Source organism: Dipodomys spectabilis, unplaced genomic scaffold (assembly GCF_019054845.1).
Source record: "Dipodomys spectabilis isolate Male_0828 unplaced genomic scaffold, ASM1905484v1 ptg000018l, whole genome shotgun sequence".
In the NCBI taxonomy this organism is placed as follows: domain Eukaryota; kingdom Metazoa; phylum Chordata; class Mammalia; order Rodentia; family Heteromyidae; genus Dipodomys; species Dipodomys spectabilis.
Genome location: NW_024870695.1, coordinates 1,938,380 through 1,959,638, shown reverse-complemented (window position 1 = coordinate 1,959,638; position 21,259 = coordinate 1,938,380). Strand labels below are relative to the sequence as shown.

At 39.2% G+C, this 21,259-nt stretch overlaps 2 protein-coding genes across 2 annotated transcripts; both read left to right on the top strand.

Moving 5' to 3' along the window:
- Positions 1 to 7,297: 7,297 nt before the first annotated feature.
- On the top strand, positions 7,298 to 8,245 carry LOC122103250 (olfactory receptor 1468-like). The gene has a single exon (XM_042673763.1). The coding sequence runs from the start codon at positions 7,301 to 7,303 to the stop codon at positions 8,243 to 8,245; it is 945 nt and encodes a 314-aa protein (XP_042529697.1). The 5' UTR covers positions 7,298 to 7,300.
- Positions 8,246 to 19,833: 11,588 nt separating this feature from the next.
- LOC122103270 (olfactory receptor 1468-like) lies at positions 19,834 to 20,781 on the top strand. The gene has a single exon (XM_042673802.1). The coding sequence runs from the start codon at positions 19,834 to 19,836 to the stop codon at positions 20,779 to 20,781; it is 948 nt and encodes a 315-aa protein (XP_042529736.1).
- The last annotated feature ends 478 nt before the right edge of the window (positions 20,782 to 21,259 follow it).

Below are 21,259 nucleotides of genomic sequence, written 5' to 3'. Positions count from 1 at the left end.
TCCCCACCTCCCCAACTACCCCCCCCCCAAGTTGTAAAGCTCGTTTTCAACATAGTGTCTTGTACATGTCATTGTTACAATAGGCCAACATGTATCCTTGTTTCAGCATTTTGTTATTTCCCTTCCCCTCCCCAAATTAGAAAAATACAAGATGCAGACCACCCACGTCAAATATAGTGAAAACAGGGGCTATACCATGGGGGAAGAACATACAAGAGAAACAAAAACATCACATAGTACGTTTTAGATAGGTTAAAAACAATAGCAAGGGGGCTGGGAAGGTGGCTCAGTGGTAGAGCGCTTGCCTTGCATGCCTGAGGCCCTGGGTTCGATTCCTCAGCATCACATAAGCAAAAAGAAAAAAGCCAGAAGTGGCGCGGTGGCTCAAGTGGTAGAGCACTAGCCTTGAGCTGAAGAGTTGAGGGACAGCACCCAGGCCCAGAGTGCAGGCCTCACGACCGGACCCCCCCCCCCAAAAAAAATAGCAAGAAAGAAAAAAACAAGTTGTGTCTCAATCTTGGGGTTCATTTCACTTAATATTTTATATGGTCATATGTTAATTGTGTACATTTATTGAGATGGTGTTTCTTTTATTACTATACTCAGAGGAGAAACAGATCATTGAAGTAAAACCAACCATTCAAAAGCTAACCAACTTTTTAAGAAGAAAAGAAGAGTAAATATCAATTATATCCCTAGTAAACTTAGAAAAGAAGTAAACCAGGGTACTTAGAGGACAAACTAAAAGCTTAAAAATGATCAAGCTTAATAATTATTAATTTTATTGTTTATACTAAGTAATAAAAAGGATGATGATGAGGAAAAAGCAAGATAGAAAAGAGGGGGGGGAATATGTGAGATACCATGTATGAAAATAATAGTAAGATGTAGCACACTAAAATAATAGAGACAAAACAATAAAAAATATAGAAACAGCTGGGTGCTATTGGCTTATGCCTGTAATCCTACTTACTCAAGAGGCTGAGATCTGAGATCATGGTTCGAAGCCAGCCTGGGCAGGAAAGTCTGTGAGACTCTTATCTCTAATTAACTACCAGAAAACCAGAAGTGGTGCTGTGGCTCAAGTGGTAGAGTGCTCGCCTTGAGCTGAAGAGCTCATGGACAGCACCCAGGGCCAGAGTTCAAGCCCCACAACCAACCAAAAAATATATAAACAATAACAGACATATAGTAGTTATTGCAAATAAGGGAAACCATGGAACCTATGTTTCTTTGGGTCTGTCTTACTTCACTTAATATAATTTTTTCCAAGTCTTTCCATTTCATAACAAATGGGGCGATGTCATTCTTTCTGATGGAGGAGGCATAGAATTCCAAGAGTGTGGCTGGAATCAGGAAAGGAACTACTTTTGTAACAGCCCCACAAAAAATAATACCTAGGAATTAACCTAACCAAAGAAGTGAAGGAACTCTATGATGAAAACTTCAAAAACTTGAAAAAGGAAATCAAAGTAGAACTTAGAAAGTGGAAAAACCTCCCATGCTCCTGGATTGGACCAACATCATGAAAATGGCAATAGTTCCCACGGCTGTCTACAAATTCAGTGTGATACCTATCAATATTCCAACTTCATTCTTCAAGGAAATAGAAGAGGCAATCCAAAAATTCATATGGAACAATAAAAGACTCCAAATAGCAAAAATGATCCTTAACAGAAAGAACAGTACTGGAGGAATATCAATATCAAATTTCAAACTCTACTACAAAGCCATAGTAATCAAAACAGCTTGGTACTGGCACAGGGAGAGACCTCAGGACCAATGGAATAGAATTGAAAACCCAGAAATGAACCCACAAACCTATAGCCACCTAATCTTCAATAAGGGAGCTAAAAAAATAGAATAGAAGAAAGACAGCCTCTCCAGTAAATGGTGCTGGCAAAATTGGTTAATCACCTGTAGAAAACTAAAGCTAGATCCTTATATATCACCCTGCACCAGAATCAACTCCAAATGGATCAAAGACCTCGGAATCAAAGCAGACACCCAGAAAACATTACAGGATGGAATAGGAGAGACCCCAGGTCTCCTTGGAACAGGCCAAATTTTCTTAATAGAGACCCAGAAACGTAACACATCAAAGGTTGGACAAATGGGATTGCATGAAGCTGCAGAGCTTCTGCATGGCAAAGAACATAGCTAGCAAGATCAATAGAAAGCCCATAGATTGGGAGAAGATCTTCACTAGCCATACAACAGATAAGGGTCGCAATGTAGACCTTTTCAATGTGTTCCTAATTTCTCTAGATAGGACTCCAACAATGTGTTGAATAGTAAGGATCTTTGCCTTGTTGCTGATCTTTGTGGGAGTGTCTTTCAGTCTTTCACCATTAAGTGTGAGGTTAGCTATGTGTTCCTAATAAATGCTCATTAATATCTTGGTAAATTTTCTTTATTGCTAGTTCATTGTTTTTTCTTATCATGAATTGTCATTGAATTTTTATCAAATGCTTTTCTTACATGTTTGAGATGAACTTGTATTTCTGAACTTCACTCTATTAATGTACTTTACAATCATTTATCTTACATTGACCCACCACTGTATTCCTGGAATAAAAGCCTTGGGATATGGTAATTTCCTCTCATACAGTGTTGGATTTGATTTTATTGTACCTTTCAATACAAAATTTGTCATGTCAGTTTCATTGATTTGTTTGAAAATTGATTAAACTATCCAAATTTCTTGTTCTTATGCATCAGTCAGTTTTGCATCACTCTTATACAATACACAACCTGGACAACTTAAAGGAGGAAAGATGTATTTTAGCTCATAGTTATAACTGTTTGAGGTCCATGGTCACTTGACTCCATGTTGATGGGCTGATGATAAGGTTGTAAACCGTGACGGAAGGGCAGGATGCACAAAAGCAAATCTTTGATAATGATACTTTGTTTCAAAACATCTAATGCCTCTATGGGTAGATTTTGTTCCTTTTGCCAAACTTCCTATATGGGTAAAATTTTATACCCCTAAAATATTTCAAAGCATTCACAGTCTGATCTTTGGTGGCTTCATGGATTCTCCAACCATTCTTCTTTACCTCTCAAAATTGCAGTCTCCACGGACACAGGGCCCCTTGTCCATCCTATAAGCAATCATGAGTAAGCATCCATCCACCTGCTGCTTCCTGCCATTTCCATTCCACAGAGTATATCCAAGTATCATCAGACACTGTAATCAGTCACAGCACAGGTCTCTGAGAGAGGGCTTTTAATGAGTTCCTCTAGGATCTAGACTCCTCTGGGATGCAGGAACTCCTTGGGCTACAGGGATAGGTAGAATGAGAAATGTACACTGGGGTTGCACAGACTTAACTGATGACTACCCCAGCTGTTACTTCAAACCCACACAAAGAATAAACAGGAGTGGGACCCTAGATATTCTAAGAAAGTTATGAAGAGCCTTAGAGTCCTTCCAACTTGAAACCTTTGACTTCCCAGGTTACATCGTGCTCTACATGATGCATTTTCAGGTATCATTCCATTTTTCCCATCTCTCTGTCTTTTAAGTCTTTCCACATTATATAGATACTATGATTAAAGTTCACCACTTATCATCTTTTTATTAATGATAGCATTAACTAGTATTGTTTAGTGTATTCCTACAAGATCATGTCATTTAACATAATGACACCTCAGTGAGGGAGGCATTTAATACAGAGGTCCTCACACAAAGAGCTTTGGTTTATGGTAGAAATACACAAAGAGCTTTGCTGACTGTCAGAGAGTTACCAAAGATAAAATCTGAACTTTTATGTGTGTGTGATACTGGAGTTTTGAACTTGGGTCCGGGTCCTCATGGTTGTTAGGCAGGTGCTCTACCACTTGAACCATGTCTACAGTCTTGAACCTTTACAATGTGAGCATACCAAGCCTATAGACTCAAACCCAGGATTTGACATAGAGTAAGCAGGTGCTCCATATGCAAATTACGTTTTTCAGAGCACCTCCTTCTTCAGTGGTGTCTAAGAACACACATGTACTAGGAAAGGAAGGTGAGAAGCACTATCAAGGGAACAGCCAAGGCCCAGATGCCTGATAGTGGCACTATCTACAAATGATGGCCCTTCGTTTTATGATGACTAATAAAACCTAGATACTGCCATAGGTCCCACTAAATTCCTAGGGAAGCAGTTAAAGGGGAAAATTCTTTCTTTCTTTATCCCTCTGTGACTCAGTTTGATTTTTTTTATCATCCAAGATTAGTGAATCACAAGTGGATAACACAGAGAACAAAATACTATACATAACGAATTATAGAATTATCTGTTTCAGATGCACAGTAGTGTGGCTGGGTAATGTAAGATATTCCATAGATGGGAACTTATTCTAGGAATTATTGAACATCCTGTGAAAAGCCATGGTTCACACTAATGAGTGCTTCTTGGAAAAATTTGGTATGACTAGTGATTCTAACAAATTAGAGTTTGTAGCAGTTAAGCCTGAAGGAATCTATCCGACAGCCAACACATTGTCATGAAACAGTAGCCACACTTGCACACTATGCCACGTGCTGTCCCTGTTGTACATTAAGGCAGACATGGCTTTTCTTGCATTTAGTTTGGTGGAAAGTCACTTATAAATTCCAGATTCAGGCATTTAGTATTGTGGGTTATGTCCAGGGAGTAAACATATATACAGGTCTATCCTCTACTAGGAAAACAAAGAAGGTTTAGCTGAGTAAGTGACATAATTTATACCTGAAGGACAAGAAAGAGTAATCAAGGTAAAGCAGGGACAAATGGAAGATAGAGATAGGAGAGAGTAACAGAAAATATGAACAGCTGCTGCATCAGAGGTGAGTCATTGTGGGGCCAGATAATGGGGGAGCTGGGTAATTCTCTTTTTCTAAAAATTGTTATTGTAAACGTGATGTACAGAGGGTTACAGTTACATATGTCAGGTAATGATTGCATTTTTTAAAGGGTCATCTCTTCCTTCGTTTTCTCCCTCCCAACCTCCATCTCCCACAAGTTGTTCAGTTCATTTTCAATGGTGTCTAGTGAGTATCACTGCTGAATGAGTTCACCCCAAATCAGATAAACTTACATACAAGACAAAAGGTACAGAAATTAAAAAAAACAGTGACAGGCAAAAAACAGAAAGCATTTTCCTTTATCTTAAGAGCTAAGAGCATTTGTGGAACTCTTAACAGGATAATGCTGACCAGATTTTCATCTCAGCCGGTCTTGAGGTGAGGAGATTAAAGCTGGCTAAAGCAAGAAGCTTCAAGAAAAGCTTCTTACAGAAAATGCAAGAGGATGCGGTGGCATATTCCTGTGATCCTGGCACTAAGGCAGATGAACAATCAGATTGAGATCCATGGCTACATAGCAAGATCTTGTCTCCACTTCCTCCCACAAACAATAACAAAAAGAAAAAGGAAGAGTGAAAGGAAAGAAGCAAGCAAGAAAAAAGGCAGAAAGGAATTAAGGGAAGAAAGTGGGAGAAAGCAAGAGAAGGAGTGGAGGAAGAAACGAGAAAGGATAAAAGAGAACAAAGTGGTAGAATCTACAGTACTTTCTAGATTAGATGTGGAAAGTTAGAAAGACAAATTGATGAAAGAAAACACTAAGGTTTCTTAGTTGAGCCTGGGTGCCTTTCAGTGAAACATTAATTGAGAAAAAGAAAGTTGAGTCATGAGCTTCATTAGAGATCTATTGAGCTGAAGATAGTTCTGGTAAGTGGTTGGTGATAGGGTATCATAAGTGATTAAAATATTTATCTGAGGTTTAGATGTTTGTCTGTGCTACAGGAATACTTTCAGGGAGTTATCCATAAAAGAAGAGAACAGTATTCAGGAAAACAAAAGCCCAGAAGAAACAGTGAGGTAGAAGATACTGTTAGAAAGGAACCAGTTGGAAAAATTTACATTGAGTAAGCCAGACCTAAAGAAACATAGGCTTCATGGTTTCCCTCATTTGTAATAATTAGAATGTGCCTACAAATCTATAAGTAAGCCCAATGGATAGTGAAAGACAAAAATTACACTTGAACATGATTAAACAGGACTCTAAACATTCACACAGTGAGACCAAAGGAGGATATTCTTCGGAAAGGATCACGAGGGCTCAATAGCTATGTGCATATGATCATATAAAATGATGCTTATCAAAATGAACTCTAAGAAAGGGAAACATGAAGTTTTTTTATTGTACTATTTGCAGTTCTCCTCCTCCTCCTCCTCCTCCTCCTCCTCCTCCTCTTCTTCTTCTTCTTCTTCTTCTTCTTCCTCCTCCTCCTCCTCCTCCTCCTCCTCTTCTTCTTCTTCTTCTTCTTCTTCTTCCTCCTCCTCCTCCTCCAGCTCCTCCTCCTCCTCCTCCTCTTCGTCGTCTTCTTCTTCTTCTTCTTCTTCTTCTTCTTCTTCTTCTTCTTCTTCTTCTTCTTCTTCTTCTTCTTCTTCTTCTTCTTCTTCTTCTTCTTCTTCTTCCTCTTCCTCCTCCTCCTCCTCCTCCTCCTCCTCCTCCTCCTCCTCCTCCTCCTCCTCCTCCTCCTCCTCCTCCTCCTCCTCCTCCTCTTCTTCTTCTTCTTCTTCTTCTTCTTCTTCTTCTTCCTCCTCCTCCTCCTCCTCTTCCTCCTCCTCCTCCTCCTTCTTCTTCTTCTTTTTCCTCCTCCTGCTCCTCTTCCTCCTCCTTCTCCTCTTCCTCCTCTTCCACCCCTCCTCTTCTTTTCTCTTTGCTTCCTGTTTTTGATTTCTGTATCTTTTGTCTTGTATATAAGTTTATTTGATTTGGAGAGGAGAAGGGAAAGCATAGAAACAGTGGGAGAAAAGGTGAACTAATTCAGCAGTGACACTCATTAAACACTATGTTGGAAGTGAACTATAAAACTGAGGGGAAGAGGGACTGGGAGAGGGAAAACTGGGAGAAAATGAGGGAAGGGGTGACACTTCACAAAGAAATGTACTCACTATCTGACTTATGTAACTGCAGTCTCTCTGTACATCACCTTTACAATAAAGAAAAAGAAGCCATTTACAATAATTGAGAATAGATGGCTGTGGAAGTATAGGGGACCAGTGACACACAAAAAGTAATAAATGACAATTTTACTAGGCGAGGAAGAGTGAAAATTGTTAACCTAATGAGAAGTGAAGAAAATGGTGACTTGGATTTAGCAACATGGAATGTTTTTATTTGTTTGATACCTTTTGTATAATAAAGGTAAGATAAATTATTGCAGACCACCTAAAAGATCATGTATCATACCAATGTATTCATAAATAAATGAGTTTGTAAGACACCATATTATTCTCTCTTAAAGGTCCTAGAGCCAGAGAATGTCAGGAAAGAACCAAAGTATCATCTCAGAGTTTCTCCTCCTGGGCCTGCCAATCCAGCCAGAACACCATAACCTATTCTATGTCCTGTTCCTGACCATGTACCTTACCACTGTCCTAGGAAACTTCCTCATCATTATCCTCATTCGACTGGACTCACACCTCCACACACCCATGTATTCTTTTCTCAGTAACTTGTCCTTCTCTGACCTCTGCTTTTCCTCTGTCACAATGCCCAAATTGCTACAGAACATGCAGAGCCAAGTCCCAGCCATCCCCTACGCAGGCTGCCTGACCCAGATGTATTTCTTTCTGTTTTTCGCAGACCTGGAGAGCTTCCTCCTTGTGGCTATGGCCTATGACCGCTATGTGGCCATCTGCTTTCCCCTGCACTACACCAGCATCATGAGCCCCAAGCTGTGTGGGGGTTTGGTGGCGCTGTCCTGGGTGCTGACCACATTCCATGCCATGCTGCACACCCTGCTCATGGCCAGACTGTCATTCTGTGAGGACAATGTGATCCCCCACTTTTTCTGTGACATGGCTGCTCTGCTGAAGCTGTCCTGCTCTGACACTCATGTGAATGAGTTGGTGATATTCGTCATGGGAGGCATCATTCTTGTGATCCCATTTGTCCTCATTACTGTTTCCTATGCCAGAATCGTGTCCTCTATTCTCAAGGTCCCTTCTGCTCGAGGCATCCGTAAAGCCTTCTCAACCTGTGGTTCTCATCTATTGGTAGTGTCCCTGTTCTATGGGACAGTCATTGGTCTCTACTTATGTCCATCAGGGGATAACTCGATTGTGAAGGAGACTGTCATGGCGATGATGTACACGGTGGTGACCCCCATGCTGAACCCCTTCATCTACAGCCTCAGGAACAGAGACATGAAGGGAGCTGTGGGAAGGGTCTTTTGTAAGAAGAGAGTTTCCTTCTTCATATGATTATAATACTTGAGAGTTTAATTATCTTCCCCCAATAGATAGTGATATGGATATTTGCATGATATTCCTCACTTCTTTCTGCTCACTACCAAACATTGCATTTAATAAAAATATAGAACTATTAATATGTTAGAAAGTTGTCATAGGGATATATATATATATATATGATGTAAAAGAGGTTCTAGTAACTGTTTAGGTCACTTTATTTATTAATTCTACTGATTATGGAAGCCACTGTAAAATATTTTAATCACTAGCATATTTTAATTATACACCAGGCTTTCATTGCAATTTTTTTAAAGTTTTACCAGAAGTATCAAGTATTCAAATATATTTAGGTCATCTTCTAATACATGGGAATTTTTTTTCTTTATTAAGATTAAGTGATTACATAAATTTTTATTTTTATTATTTTCTGAGACCAGGACTCAAAGTTCATATCTGATGCTTTTGCTCATAGGCTGGCACCCTACTACCTGAGTCATGCATCCAAACCCCTCGTGTTTTTCTAAACACATCAACTTTCTTTTTTTTTTTTGGTCCGATCGTGGGGCCTGAACTCTAGGCCTGGGCACTGTCCCTCAGCTCTTCAGCTCAAGGCTAGCACTCTACCACTTGAGCCACAGCGCCACTTCCGGCTTTTTTCTTTTTGCTTACGTGGTGCTGAGGAATCGAACCAAGGGCCTCAGGCATGCAAGGCAAGCACTCTACCACTGAGCCACCTTCCCAGCCCCACATCAACTTTCTTCTATACTTTTTACTGTGTACTCCCATGTTAATTCTGGTTAAGAGTTAAATATTGCAGTGCTTTGCCCACCCTTTTAACTTTTTCTTTTGTAAACAAATTTTATTTAAAATTTTGTTATTATGGAGGTGATGTAAAAAGGGTTACAGTTATGTAAGTCAGGTAAAAAGTACATTTCTTTCTTTTTTTGGGGGGGGGGTCCAGTCATGGGTCCTGAACTCTGGGCCTGGGTGCTGTCCCTCAGCTCTTCAGCTCAAGGCTAGTGCTCTACTACTTGAGCCACAGCGCCACTTCCAGCTTTTTTTCATTTTGCTTATGTGGTGCTGAGGAATCGAACCCAGGGCCTCAGGCATGCAAGGCAAGCACTCTACCACTGAGCCATCTTCCCAGTGCCTCAGGCATGCAAGGCAAGTGCTCTACCACTGAGCCATCTTCCCAGCCCCAAGTACATTTCTTTTTAGACAAGGACATCCCTTCCCTCACTCTCTCCCAGTTTTTCCTCCCCACCCCCTCACACAAGTTGTATAGTTCATTTTCAACATAGTGTCTAATGAGTATCACTGCTACATTTGTTCATTCTTTGTACTTCCATTTCTGTGACACCTCTTTCCCTATCAAAGATAGATAAATGAAGGAAAAGATAAAAAGGAAACAAAAACAGCAGCAAAGAGAAGACCTTGCTTCCATTTCTTGGAGTTCATTTCTCCAAATATTATTTTATGTGATGAGATACACATAGGCATTGTGCCTTTGTGTTTCTCTCCTAAATTGTAGAAAACATGTGGTAATAAATTTTGTCTGATGTAATGAGGCTTTATAATTGCTTCTGACTGCTGGCCAATTTTGTCTCAATTTACCAAATTCATCCAACTCTGGGCCTGGGTGCTGTCCTTCAGCTCTTCAGCTCAAGGGAAGTGCTCTACTACTTGAGCCACTTCCTGTTTTCTGGTGGTTAATTGGAGATAAGGGTCTCATAGACTTTCCTGCCCAGGCTGGCTTTGAACCGTGATCCTCAGATCTCAGCCTCCTGAGTAGCTAGGATTACAGGCATGAGTCACCAGCACCCAGCTTGCTATTTATCTTTCAAATTGATTGTAATGTCCTTTTCATTCCCTTGTTAATTTAAATAAAGTCTTTTGAATGTATTTATAAAAATTTATTCTTGATCTTTCTGAGCAAGTGTTCACATCATTATGATTCTTAGCCTCTAGTACATCTCCTTTGTTTCATGTATGAATTGTCTTTTTCTTTTACTGATATATACTTATAAATGAAAGTTCCACTTTGCTTTGTTATACTGTAGTAATTTAGTTTGTATTTACCTTGGAGCAAGTTACTGGGGCCCTAAAAGCTGTTCCCTTAAAATGATGCAAGAAGCAATTCTGCTTATTTCACTCTTTGACAATCTCTTTTACTTCCTTAGTTTTTTCACATTTATTGACAGAATTGGTTTTGGTGATCTTATTGTACATTCACGAGTATTACAAAAAAAGAAGGAAATCTTGTGATGTTGAAGTTTGAAAGGTGTGCCAACATTTCAGTGTGTGTCAAGTACTGAGCTTGTTTAATATCTGACTATTTTAATTGTTTCTTCTCATTTTCCCCAATCTTGGAAATAGGACATTAGCCATTCATTAATCACCCTTAGGTGCATATATATCATTGTCTAAGCTGCAATCCTCAGTCCCTGCAAGTGATGGCACCTAAAACCATGATCTCATTCTTTTCTAATGTGATTCTAACTACAACTCTTCAGCTCAGGTCTTCTCCAGTGCTCAATTTTTATCACTTCCCTTTTTATCATGATATATTAATTGTACAAGATATAGAATTCATTTTTTTCCAGACATGCATATGATATATTTTGATCATATTCTCTCCTCCATTACTCTTTTATATCCCCAACCTTTTATCCTTTCCTTTCTCACATCTTTACTAGGCCTCTTTCTCTTTTGCCATACCTCCTACAAGACAGAAACACACAATACTTGTCTTTGTGAGACTGGATTATTTTACTTAACCTGATGATCTCTAGTTTCATTCATTATTATGCAAATAACATAATTTCCAGGGCCCTTATCTATGAGTTCAGATAAAACAAAATAGCTTATATGAAACTATTATATAATTTTTTGGGAGTTAGGCAGGTCAGAATATTAAGGGATATGGTAAAGTTAAGAGATAGAATTATGCCAGGTGCTAGTGGCCCATGCCTGTAATCCTAGCTAGGAATTACGCCAGGAGCTAGTGGCTCATGCCTGTAATCCTAGCTACTCAGGAGGCTGAGATCTGAGGATCCTGGTTCAAAGCCTGCGGGGCAGGAAAGTCAGTGAGACTATCTCCATTTAACTATCGGAAATGTGGCTCAAAGTGGTAGAATTCTAGCCTTGAGCAGAAAAGCTCAGGGTCAGTGCCTAGGTCCTGAGTTCAAGCCCCATGATTGGCTTAAAAAAAAGAAATAAAAATTATGCCATATTTTGTTCAGAAAGAACATATAGGAGATATTAGAAGGAGATTGATAGATTTGGATGACATTATGTAATATCCTATGAATATGAAACACTATGTAAAAATAATAGCACAGTCAAAACAGTATTACATACAAAATAACACAATCCTGGAATAACTTAAGAAAATAAGGAGTGAGAGTAGGTTTAAACTTTTTTTTCTGAAGGCTAGCATTCTACCACTTGAGACACAGCTACACTTGTTTTGCTTTTTGGTGGTTAATTGGAGATAAGAGTCTCAAGGCCTTTCCTGCCCATGAACTGTGATGCTCAGCCTCTTCAGTAGCTAGGATTATAGTCATGAAGGCATGAGCCACCGACCCTGGCAACAGTAGGTCTTACACTATAATTCTAAGGATTATCTGGGCAAGACAAAAAAGCATAGTGAGGTGATCTAATTCCCTAGTTCAATTACATAGCTAAAGTTCCTTTTAGAATTATTTAATAGTTGCTCCCATGGTGAAAGACCATACTAATATTCTAATACCACCATTATCCTTGACTGGATAAAACTGTATCAAAATACCACATGTTACCATTCTAAGCAGAAGGACATTTTACTGTTACAATTGATTTTTTTTTTTGCAGGGCTCCCTTCATGTCTCTGTTTCTCAGGCTGTAGATGAAGGGGTTCAACATGGGAGTCACCACAATGTACACCATTAACTTGACAGTCTCCTTCACTGTACAATTATTAGCTGATGGACATAAGTATAAATCAATAACTGAGCCATAGAACAGTGATACAAGGGACACCAACAGAGACAGACAAGGCCACAGGTTAAGACTTTGTAGATATCCTGAGAAGGTGGGGCCTTGAGGATGGAGGAGGCAGTTCTTACGTAAGACATGATACTTGGTAAGAATGGGGTGACTACAGCAAGCCTTCCCGCCAGAAACATCTCAAATTCAACTCACTGATGTGAGTGTGAGCATGCCAGCCTTACCAAATTGGGGAATTCTGTTGTTTTCATAGAAAAGACAACCTGGACATGAATGAGCATTTGCACTATTGGTATGGAAGATGGTAGCACCTAGGACAGCACCATATTATGCCATCATTTCCACACCTTCTCTTCCCCCTCTCATCCCCACCCTGCATCCCTGCATACAACTTGAGCTTCATGATTCTGGTGTCATACAGTGGGAAGCAAGCGGCCACATAGCAGTATTTCTTCATTGGATTGCTGCATCTGTGGCTATTACATGGGTTGGAAGTTTTAATCATGCATAGTCTTCAGTTTGAAGTGTTTTCATCAATAAGGTAGGACCATTTATTGGGAGGCATGCAGTGTAATTACTTTCCTCTGGACTGCTCAGTAACTCAAATATGCTTGATACCTGTGTGCTTAGGGAACCAAAGCTAGTTCCCCAGTACTCCTATTATAGAGAATTACCTGGAGTCTCTTGTGTTTCTTTGTGTATGGGTTAGTGTGTTATGAGGCTAGGTGATCAGGTATCAATTGTCCCTTTCTGTGCTGTTTCCCACTTACAAGCTTCCCTTTTTGGTGTACTGGGAACTATTGCTTTTTTAGTCAATGGGACAGGAAAGTTTCCTCTTGCTGCCCAGATTGCTCTCTTGCGCTCCCTTGTGTTAGTACATGGAAAATCTTTCAGGCATTCCCCGAATGTGCCTCACAATAGTGATGGAGAGAACAAATGATGCATTGAATTCTATACACAAAAGAGATAGTTAAATGCAGTAATAAGACTATTATAAACACCAACAAACTCACTAATGAAATTGAAAAGGAAATAGGATACTTACAGGGTAAACTAGAAGCATAAATACCATTTAGAGGTATAGGTATTAATAATGAGGTAATGGAATGGAGAAAAGAAAAGAAGAAGATAGGAAATTGAGAAGTATATGGGTGGTGATGCTATCTGAAACAATAGTGAAAGAATAGATACCAAATACGGAGAGACAAAACAGGAAAGAAAATAAGAGTGCAACAACATTAAAAAAGAGAAAAGCAGTCAAAATTTCTTAGTTATTTAGGAGGAGAGTTGATCTCCTCTCAGGATTTTCTTTTGCAGTTTTCTTTGGGTTGAGACATCATTTTCTCTTTTTGAAGTCCAAATACCTTAAGCCAGAAACTCTTGTTTGGGTTGGAGATACACTTCAGTGACTTTGTTGTGTTTCATTATATTGCCTTCAAATATATGTGTAAATATATATATATATATATATATATATATATATATATATACATACTCATGCAACATTCTTCAGTACTCTTTGAAGCTCAAGATACTTTCCTCTCCCATTCCACTTTCATTCAACTACATCCCCTCATTTAATAATTGAATTACTTAATTTCACTATTTTTTTTGTGCTAGTCCTGGGGCTTGAACTGAGTGCTTGGGCACTGTTCTTGAGCTTTTGTGTTCAATGCTAGTGCTCTAACTTGAGTCACAGCTTAATTTCTGTTTTTTGTTTATGGATAATTGGAGATAAGAGTCTCATGCATTTTCCTAACAAGACTGGCTTTGAACCATGATTCTCAGATCTCAGCCACCGGTGTAGCTAGAATTACAGGTGTGGGCCGCCAGTGCCCAGCTCTTCCATTGACTTTTTTTTTCTTCCATTGATTTTTTTTTATTGTAAAGATACTATACAGAGGGTTACAGTTACATGAGCAAGGTAATGAGTACACTTCCTATTGAGCCTTGTTACCTCCTCCATTGTTTTCCCCCTACCATCCCTTCCCTCCCTACCTTCCCCGAGGTTCTTTTTTTTTTTTTAAATTGTGATTAAGTGATTACATAATTTCCAAAATTTCACAGTATTGTGGAATAATGATGCTCATTTAAAGTCACAAGTTCATTCTAATTTTCCTGGAGCAAATTGTCTATCACGGTCTATAACATATAACAGTGTACACATATACACCATACATGTGATCAGCAGCATGGGGATATTTAGTAGTGGTTCGACCAGATGAGTGGAAGTTCTTTGTTTCTTAAATCCTGTTAATTTTGTTGTATCACCTAACATTTTGGATTTAGCATCCACTCATCAGGGAGACCATGTACCGTTTGTCTCTTTGCTCTTGGCTTACCTCGCTCAGCATGATTCCTTCTAGCTCCATCCATTTACCTGCAAATGCCATTATTTTGTCATTTCTAATGTCTGCATAATATTACATTGTGTATAGATACCACAATTTTTGGATCCATTCATCTGTGGTGGGGCATCTGGGTTGTTTTCATATCCTAGCTATTGTGAACAGTGCTGCAATAAACATGGAGGTGCACGTGTCCTTGTATATTGGTTCCTGTTGTTCAGGGTAGATGCCTAGAAGTGGTATGACTGGGTCGTAAGGGAGGTCAATCTTTAGCTTTCTAAGGACCCTCCAGACTATTTCCATTGACTTTTAACAAAGGCACAAAGACAGTTGAGAGGGACGAAAACTTTCCAACAGTTGTGCTAGGAAAAACAAATTTCCTTACACAATAAAACCCTCACTTCATAGGTATTACTCTCTTAAGATAATTCAAAATAGTCATAGGAATTAATGTTTGCCTGAGTCCTCTTGACCTCATCCTCTGTGGAGTTAAAGAAGTCCAGAATAGAAATAAGAAGCATGTACAGAAGGATTGAAGGGCTGTCAAGTTGCATCTAGGAAAACCATTTGAAGCCCATGCAGGACTTATTCCTGAAGCTGTGGTTGAAATAAGAGTTGGAGCTGAGAGAACTTAGTGTAGGATACCAAACATTAGTTGTCAAACGCTAGCCTTTTCTGTCAAGGAATGTTTTACTGATTTGGATGTTGAGCATTTCACCCAAGCATTTTGGTATTATACTTGTCAGTATAATCATTATATTGTACATTATTATTATACTTATAATTCTTGGTTTTATACTTTTGAATCACTGTGACCAAAAAAAACCTAACATAGCAACTAAGATTTATTTATTTTCAGAGATTTCAGTTTGATCATCATTTGGTTCTATGTTTGTGGGACTGTGGTTGGGTAATGCACCACGGTAGAAGGTCATGAGAGAGTAAAACAGCTTGTATGAAGAAATGGAAGAATGAGAGAGAAAGGGGAGGGAGAGGAAGGGAGGGAAGGAGAGAGGGAAAGAAAACGAAGGGTGAAGGAAGAGAGAGAGAGAAAGAGAGAGAGAGAAAGTTGGACTAGGACAAGGCTGTGTAAGGGCCTGCTCCCAGGGACCTCCTCCTTCTGACTGTGCCCTACCTACCAAACCTCCTTGCTCCCACCACCTCCCAATAACATCACCAAATTATAAATCTATCAATTGATCAGCCCATTGATTAAATCAGAGCCATCACAATCTAATCACTCCCCCAGTGCCTTAGCTCTGAACACTTTATTGAAGACAAAGCCTTCCATATGTGAGATATACAGTGATATTTCACATTCACACCACACACACACACACACACACACACAAATGTATATCTTGAGGGTGGTGGGGGGAAGAAGGGAGAGAGAGACATAGGTAATGGGAGGGTAGTATAGTGGTGGTGATAGTGAGTTCTTCCCAGACAAGTAATGAGGTGAAAGTAACTAAATGTGTGGGAATTCTGTTATTGGGTTTCTTTTTCTATCTTCACCCAAAGAAGAATGGACCATGAGCGGAGGGAATTCTCTTACTTCTGCCCTTTCCCTGCATTGGCATATATACAAAATTAAATCATAGAAAGCTGACTTCTGTTAGCAGTATAGGCTGGTGTACAAGGGAGGCATGCGGTATTAAGAGACTATGACTTGGAAATCTTTTTTAAAAAAGATTTTTAAAAAAAGATTTCCATGGTGGTACTCTAATTCAAAACATCTCATGATTTCAAGTAAGCTTTTATATTGCTATGATATTTCAAATCATTCACTGCTTTACTGATTTCTTTTAACATTGTTTAAACCATCCTTCTCAACCTTACCCCACCGTAACTACACTCCAGCTGCAGAATGCACCAACAATGCATGAATTCAATGAGTAAGGACGCATCTATGAGCTGCTGTCTCTGTCTGTTGCCTTCTAAAGAATAGTGAGTTATGGTGAAAAATCTAATAAGTCACTGCTGCAGGACTCAAGGAAGATTTGTCCTAGAGAGGTCTTGGGAAATTGTCTTTAATAAGTCACACTAGGTTCTGGACTCCTCTGGGAGAAGGTTCCCTTAGGCCCAGGGATGAATAGAATGAGAGTAGCAGGAGTGGTGAACAGATTATGACCACAGAGACTGTTATTTCTCATGCTTATAATGAATAAAGGGAGCACAACTTAGGCTGGGGCTCTGGAGTCATTCTCAGACATCCAAGGTGGGTTAAGTATGATGGTAATGATCTAACCTTCAATGACCTTCAACACAAAGTCTAATTTCCCCATATTGTATTATAGTTTGCAAGATATTTAGATGTGATAACCTCTGTATACTATACTTCTTTTCCTTTCAAGTTTTTCTAACATCTTACAAGTATATTGTCTACTGTTTGCCAGTTGTATTTGTTAAAGAAGCATTCATTAACATCACTGAACACCACGTTCATGCAAGATGATATCACTTCCATGTAATGACAGCTCTGTGAGTGAGGTAGGCATTAATGAGGTAGCTCTTAAGCTTTGTTTTCTTTTAAAATAATCCGTATCACTTTAGAAAATTGGACATGTCTCTTCTCACTTTTGCTTTGATTTTGATGAGAATTACTCATCTGTAATTTAAAGGTGGTGTATGTCCTTGTTGCTTCAACTCAGGGCATTTACTGTAATATCAGCTTTATTTAGATGTCAAATTGTAAAAATCTAAACAATAGAATCAGAACTGATATTTTAACAGACTTTCCAAGTGATTCACATTTACAGTAAATCTTAGAAGCTCTGTCCCTGTGAATTCTTCTGTGTACTGCAGGCTGAGAACTTCTAGGCTCTTAGGTCAGGGAGCTAGGAAGCTCATTTCCTTCTCAGCATAGCATCTGCAGGTGAGGATTCTAGTTTGTGACTCCTGGTGAAACTCTGGACACCAGAGTTGCGGGGTCTCTGCAGGTATGAGGAAAGCGAACTGAGAAGCCAGGTGTATTATTTTCAGGAGACATTTTTCCAAGAGTAGTGGGAGCAGAGAATATTCAAGTGCACCATTGATACACCTGAATTAAACACTGTTACTAGGAGGATGAGCCTAGTTTTTGGCCTCAGTTATACCTTTTCAGAGAAGGAGCATTTCCCAGCTCTTTGTGCCATTCCTGTTTCATTTTTCAGATTTAGAACATTCTAGGGTTTATCAGTTAGCGTTCTCAAGAAATCAGAGCCATGCCACACCCATATCTATTCATAAATAGGAAGAGGGAGGGATAGTGAGACCAGGAGAGACACAGAAAACGGATTTGTTTGAAGAAATTAGCTTTTGCAATTTATAAGGACTGTCAAGCTTGAATGATCAAGGCAGTCTACACTAATCTTGAGTCTGAAGGGAGTCTGCAGCTGAATTTTCTCTTTATAAGGCTGCAGACTTTGCTCTTAAGACTTCCAATTAACTGTGTGATTTTTTACATAATGAAGTTTAATCTGACTGACTCAAACTGTGCTGACTTAAATGCTAATCTCATTACAAAATACCTTCATAGCAACATCAAGCCTGGTGTTTCACTAAACCTAGGAACCAGAGCCAAGCCAAGTGACACATTAAATTATCACATAGGAGTGTGGATTTTAGAGGATGAACTAAAATGAAAGCTTAGGGAGCAAAATATGTTTTGTTTATGCTGAATGTCTAAAATTACTGTATTTTATCCCACTTCAATCCCACTAACAAAGTGAAATGAAGATATTTAACTGATGTCATCTGAATTTATAGGAGTAGCCTATCCAAGTTATCTGCTATTTTCCATGTTTTCAAATTTATATCCATGGATTTGTCACAGAACATCATATAAGTTAAGCCTAGTAAGTTCTTGTTTTGGAAGGAATCACAAAAGTGGTTATTCTAACTTGATAGAACTTTTCTGACTTTTTAGGTACAGGAATACATGTCTCACCCCAAAAGGCTAAATGTTTCTAGGTGCTAGCTTTGATGTATCCCTGAGGGCAGACAGCATTTACTGCATGGTGTAGAATCTAGTGAAAGTTCAACTCTAAACCTGTGATCAATAGCTCAGGTGAATACAAGGTGTTATGAGGTCAAAGTAGCAGATCTTACATAGCCTAGAGAGACTGGGAAGGTTCATCTGAGCAAGGCACATATGCTGTACCTACAGAATAAATGAGAGTAAGCCAGGTAAGATGGAGAAGAGGGAAAAGAGTAGGAACAATGAAAGGAAGAAGTCTGGAAGTTATGATTTAAATATCCAGCATTGCTTTGGGATGGCTGTGCAGGCAGATATGGTTGTGATGGTAGAAAAGGGTCTTCTGATCTGATGAGAGAAGTGTCATTTGTGCATAGAGAGGAATCTTCGTTTTAAGAGCTGTGAAAAATCTATCGAAGTATTTAATCAGAAGAGATAGGACTAGATTTTCATCTTGCAATGTACACTGTGGAAGAGATGTTGGGAGAGGAGGGCATTTTATCAGAGAAGCAGGGAGATGATTTGAGAGGAGGTTTCAGTAGTCTGTAATAAAAGATAACCATGTCTAGGATGGTGATGTTTGTGATTAATTTAGAAAACATAGGGTGTATAGAATTGACTTTCTAGATTTATTGTGCATTATGGGAGAATGGCCCAATGGAATGAAACTTGAGCCTGAATCCTTTTACTAATATGAGGGACTGGACCAAAATGGGTAGGAAGAAAAGTAGACTGAAATCACAAATTTCATTTGGAATCTATTGTACTTTTTTTTTTTTTTTACTGCCTGTGGTATATTCCAGGGGAGATCGTTATTTATCCTTAGAATGAGAGTTCTGTAGATTAAATAGACAAATACTTAACTACAATTTTTAAGTGGAAATCTAAGCCATTTGACTACATTAGTTTTTCTGAAGGAGTGTACGTAGAATAAAGAGGAGAATATTTAGACAAATAACTGAGGAACATCAACATGAAAGGGACAGAAAGGGCAAAAACAAGTTATAATTCCTTACTATTGTCATTTGGATAGGTAACAAAAAGCTGATATATTTTTTTGTCATAGAAGCAAATAAAGAAGACAGTGCAAAGGACAGAATGCAGGAACATGTGGAAAGAAGTGTTTAAAAAAGTCATTAAGAATTAAATAGATTCTACCTATGGATTTAGAGGTCAGATATTATAGTTATTGTGATGATAATGAAATCAGATATTACAAAATGCCTAAGACTATGTATCACAAAATACGTTCTTTTCACTTGGATTTCAAAAAAGTAATCAATTTTCTTTAAAGATACTGGAAACAGATTATGATGGGAAAGAACCAAACTATCATCTCAGAGTTCCTCCTCCTGGGCCTGCCCATCCAGCCAGAACATCAACACCTGTTCTATGCCTTGTTCCTGACAATGTACCTCACCACTGTTCTGGGAAATGGCCTCATCACTGTCCTCATCCGACTGGACTCTCATCTCCACACACCCATGTATTGGTTCCTCAGCAATCTGTCTTTCTCTGACCTCTGCTTCTCCTCTGTCACAATGCCCGAACTGTTGAAGAATATGCAGAGCCAAGTCCCAGCCATCCCTTATGCAGGCTGCCTGACACAGATGTATTTCTTTCTGTTTTTCGCAGACCTGGAAAGTTTTCTCCTTGTGGCTATGGCCTATGACCGCTATGTGGCCATCTGTTTTCCCCTGCACTACACCAGCATCATGAGCCCCAAGGTGTGTGTGGGTCTGGTGGTGCTGTCCTGGGTGCTGACCATGTCCCATGCCATGGTACACACTCTTCTTGTGACCAGATTGGCTTTCTGTGAGAACAACGTGATCCCCCACTTCTTCTGTGATTTGTCAGCTCTTGTGAAGCTGGCCTGCTCTGACACTCATGTCAATGAGCTGGTGATATTTATCATGGGAGGGCTTGTTGTTGTCATCCCGTTCCTACTTATCACAGTGTCCTATGCACGGATCATTTCCTCCATCCTCAAGGTCCCTTCCTCTCGTGGCATTCACAAGGTGCTCTCTACCTGTGGTTCCCATCTGTCTGTGGTATCACTGTTCTATGGGACAATTATTGGCCTCTACTTATGTCCATCAGCTGATAACTCTACCTTGAAGGAGACTGTCATGGCAATGATGTACACGGTGGTGACCCCCATGCTGAACCCCTTCATCTACAGCCTCAGGAACAGAGATATGAAAGGAGCCCTGGGAAGAATTCTTAGTAGGAAGATCCCCAGGAAGAATTCTTTGTAGGAATAGTCCATTCTTTCTATGATGGAATTTTTATATAATTCTATTCAGCTAAGTGTATTGATATTAATATTGAATGTTTTTCCTGATTTTCAATTACCATGGAGACTCTGAAAGGTACATTTCATAATTATGAAATATCTAAAGGAAAGGTGTTTTAGCTGAGTAGTTGAACTAAGGAATAGGATTCTTGATGAATTGGTTATACCTTCTTTTTCTTGTATAGGTTACCTTGAAAAACTGCAGTGTAAGAGCCACTATTTTTATGTAATCTCTATTTCTTTTAAGTGTCTCAGTACCTGTCATTTAATCTAGATCACTGTTTGTTCTATGGTATAACTTTTAAGCAATTCTATATAGTCCTAGGTTGATACTCAATGACATCCAAGCATCAATCTCTCAACTTTTTGCTGATGTCTCCTATGTAGGCCCTCATAAAGTCAATTTCCCATCACTTTATTTGTGCTTCCCTGAATCACCC

Excerpts from the sequence above, each read along its gene's own strand:
- LOC122103270 (XM_042673802.1), top strand. The coding sequence starts at position 19,834 with ATGATGGGAAAGAACCAAACTATCATCTCAGAGTTCCTCCTCCTGGGC.
- LOC122103250 (XM_042673763.1), top strand. The coding sequence starts at position 7,301 with ATGTCAGGAAAGAACCAAAGTATCATCTCAGAGTTTCTCCTCCTGGGC.